General features: G+C 35.1%; 1 protein-coding gene across 1 annotated transcript; it reads left to right on the forward strand.

Annotated features, from left to right (window-relative positions):
• Positions 1 to 617: 617 nt before the first annotated feature.
• On the forward strand, positions 618 to 1,326 carry LOC125821715 (leucine-rich repeat extensin-like protein 3). Its single transcript, XM_049501100.1, has one exon. It carries the CDS (start codon positions 618 to 620, stop codon positions 1,167 to 1,169), a length of 552 nt encoding a protein of 183 aa, XP_049357057.1. The 3' UTR covers positions 1,170 to 1,326.
• Positions 1,327 to 3,904: the final 2,578 nt, after the last annotated feature.

Here is a 3,904-nt window from a genome sequence, read left to right on the forward strand (position 1 = left end):
GTTAGTAGCCTAGTAGATTTTCCATGAAACTAGTTAAGTTATACGTTCACAAGGTATCCACCACACCTCCCATTAGCACTATACTACGTGACAATTTGTCCGCTAAAAGTTGAACAATTGAAAACTCGAATCATCTAAATTTTTTCCCTTACATTAAAATTTAAACTTGAGAGTCCTCATGTTTCCCAAACTATTTTATTAATCACAAACTACACCCTTGCGTGTTATAACTAGCTCAAACACTAGCACCACAATTATAAAAAAAAAATTGTATGACCCACCCATTTTCCGAAGAATAATCAAAATTATATGGACAAGAATACCCTTGGTTGCGCGTTCGGTGTTAGAGTAAGAAAGTAAAACGTGTCGGTGGGTCTATCTTTTTGAACATGAAGGCTCCTCACATCACTTTAATTTTTTACACCTTACTCCACTCCACTCTACTATATTTATATTTTATTTAACACCTTTCTTAATGCCTCTTAAAAGATTAGAGCATTTTCTATAGCTTCATTTACAAGTGAACCCTCTCCTTTCCCCTTTCCATCTCTATTTCCACTAACACTATTGTCTCAACTCACTCTTCTCTAAGCCAATTTGATCAAAATCTTGAGAAAATGGGAGTGAAGTTAGCTTTTTCGATCTTTATAGTGACTATGATGATAACGAGTATGGAAAATGAGGGTAATTTGGTAAATGCTAATGGAACGACTTGGGCAGGTTCAAAGTATCAGATTGAATGTACAATGTGCGCCGCATGTGACAACCCTTGCGCCACTCCATCTCCGCCGCCACCTCAGCCGCCGTCGCCTCCTCCGCCGTCTCCTCCACCGCCTTCTACCTCTTATAATTGTCCTCCTCCACCTTCTCCCCCTAGTTCCGGGGGAAATTACTACTACTACTCTCCACCGCCACCACCGCCTTCTTCCTTTGGCGGTGGCGGCGGCGGCGGCGGCGGAGGGAACTACTACTATTCACCACCTCCACCTTACCAAAATTACCCTTCTGGACCTACTCCTCCACCTCCAAATCCAATTGTTCCGTATTTCCCGTTCTACTTTTATAATCCTCCACCGCCTTCACAATCTGCTGCTTTTAAGCTCACTGTATTTTCACCCAAATCTTCTATTTTCGTTACGGTGTTCATTGCGTTGTTGATTTTCCATTGAAATTAATGGGGGGAAAATGTGAAATTAAATAAAGTGTCGGAATCACACAGATCTACAAATGAGGGCAAAGATTTTGAAGAAAAATGGAATGCTGAAGTGAATTTGTCTTGTTTCTCTCATCTCCTGGTAATCTGTAAAATTCGTGACCATTCTTCTTATTATGCTCCTGTAATTTTTTCTATTAGTTTAACTTAATTCATCATATTCGTATAGAATGTAACAAAACTTTAGTCAATTTTGTAACAATTGTGAAGTCAACTTCTCATTCACATTCTATATTTTCATTGCAATTTAATTGATTTTTCCTCATCATCATGCAACACTTAATTACTCAATCTTCTGATGCATAACTCATATACTCCCTGTGTATAGAATTGATTTATTTTAATTTAAACTCGAAATTTAAGATTTTTTTATTTTTTTTGAATTAAGGGTGTGTGTTAATATTTTATTTTTAGAAAGACTGAAAAAGGTACTTGTCTCTTTCCGTTTTAAAACTATTCTAAATGAATCTTACGTTACATTATTTGACACTATTTAATATTATTTCCATTTTTATTTTTATTAGGTTCCACTAAAAATAATTTTAATAAAGACAATAACTATAATAAAGTATTTCTTTATTTTTTAAGCTCTAGTCAAATAACGTCGACAGAGTTATAATAAATTAAAAGGGAGGTAGTATTTTGATTTTCATGTACCACCTAAGAAGAAAATAAGTGTTCCGGCCCGTTGCCATTAAGGTAACAACCACCAAATTGACAAGGGTTTTATTGACAGTTGAAATTAAATAAAGGAAGAAATTATACTGTTAAATAAGTATTTTGATAAAGGAAAATTAAAAAAATTATCTAAAAAATTTTAATTAAGAAAAAAGTATTTCTTGTGTTTGAATATAATTATTTTAAGCTATTTTCTCCGTTCATATAATTATTTAGGAAAGCATGAAACGACGTTAAATGAGATACGAGAACAAATCTTTCCGCATGGCCATTGCAAAGAAAAGGAAGATTCTGGAAAACTACAACATGTTTATACACGTTCCTCTCTGCTACTTGTCGATATCAACATGCTTTTAGACGTTCTCGATTTATATGACATATATTTTTTTTTGACAAATTTTAAAATAATAAGAGCTTCGTTTACCTCATTTAACATGTAGCATGTTTAGCATGGTTCTGTTAAATCACATTATAAAAAAATAGTTCAAATTAAATAAGTATAACATCATATATATCAGTTTTATATGAAAATTGTTCGGATGATAAGCATCCAAATTCCTAAGAAGGGTAAGAAAACCAGGCAGTAGCATAAGGTGATAAAAAAAAAAAAAACAAATTAAAAAGGCAAAAACTTTCTTTGCCAAAATAATAGAGCATATAATATAGGCAAAAGGGTATGGTGGACCTTATATTTGTATGTGTTTGTATTATGGATCTTTCTACTTAACCCTTTACCAACTAAACCTCTAAACTCAATTAAAAAATGATTGTTAAACCCTTCTTACCATGTCTATTGCTCACTCTCCCTTGAATAGATGACATGCCAAATCCATGTCACTTAAATTAATACCACGTCATAATTATATGTATTAACTATTATTAAAAATTATTAATTTATCTTTAATGTAAATTTTGGGTCTCCACTCGTCTTCTACCCGATCCAGCCATGAAATGGCCAAAATTCGCCGGAGATAGTTGCCACAGCCACCACTCCTCTTGTCGGCGAGACCACACAAATACTTTCTCCCTCACACGTCTCTATTCGTCGATCACCTTCTACATTTTCCTTTCATTCTTCTCCAACCTCCATAAATCTAAGCTGCCGCACCACAACTTCGGTGGCCAAACCTCTTCACCCGGTGTGACTAGCTCCTCGCCGCTCACCCGCCTCGTTCTCCCCTTCATTGTCTTTCTTTCTCTGCACCATCAGTGATCCCCGCAAAACACCAAGGACCGCCTATCATCGCCGCCTCTCTCGAATCAGAAGGAGACTCCTTGCCGCCTTTGTCGAACCAGCATGCCATAGGACTCCTTGCCGCCTCCAGCGTATGGATTGTCAGAAGAAAATGAAAAAAAAAAGTTGAGTAGGGATGGGGATGCCTGAAAAAGTAGGTGGGTGGGGTGAAGAAGAAGGTTTTTCAATTTTTATTTTATTTTTATATTAATTATTTTATTCTTTTATAATTTTAATATTTTTTAATTTTAAATATGGTGTACATTTGCCTTAACACGCGTGTATTTATGCTCTCTAGCCAACTCAGCCATCTTAATGCCACATAAGCATGGTCAATGGTCAGAGAGATTTAATATATTGAATATTATTGAGTTGAATGGTCCAGTTGATAACAAGTTAAGTAGAAGGGTCTATAAAACAAACGTATACAAGTATAAGGGTCGATTAGACCCTTTTGCCTATAATATATACTCCCTCCGTTTCAAAAAGATTGATTTGGTTTGACTTGACACGAAGTTTAAGAAATTAAAGAAGACTTTTGGATCTTGTGGTCCTAAATTAAAGTTATGTCAAATGTACAAAATTGCCCTTAATCTTGTGGTCTTAAACATGCCACGTGAAAAACAAAAAGTAAAATGTTACCAAAAAAGGAAAGAGGTCATTTTTTTGAAACTGACTAAAAAAGAAAGGAGGTCATTCTTTGTGAAACGGAGGGAGTACTTCCTTTGTCTCATTTTATGTGACAACATTTGACCGGACACGGAGTTTAAGAAATAAAT

Source organism: Solanum verrucosum, unplaced genomic scaffold (assembly GCF_900185275.1).
Source record: "Solanum verrucosum unplaced genomic scaffold, falcon-dt-bn FXZP01000213.1, whole genome shotgun sequence".
Taxonomy (NCBI): Eukaryota; Viridiplantae; Streptophyta; class Magnoliopsida; order Solanales; family Solanaceae; genus Solanum; species Solanum verrucosum.

What these genes read in the sequence shown, in the direction of transcription:
- LOC125821715 (XM_049501100.1), top strand. Translation starts at nt 618, where the DNA reads ATGGGAGTGAAGTTAGCTTTTTCGATCTTTATAGTGACTATGATGATA.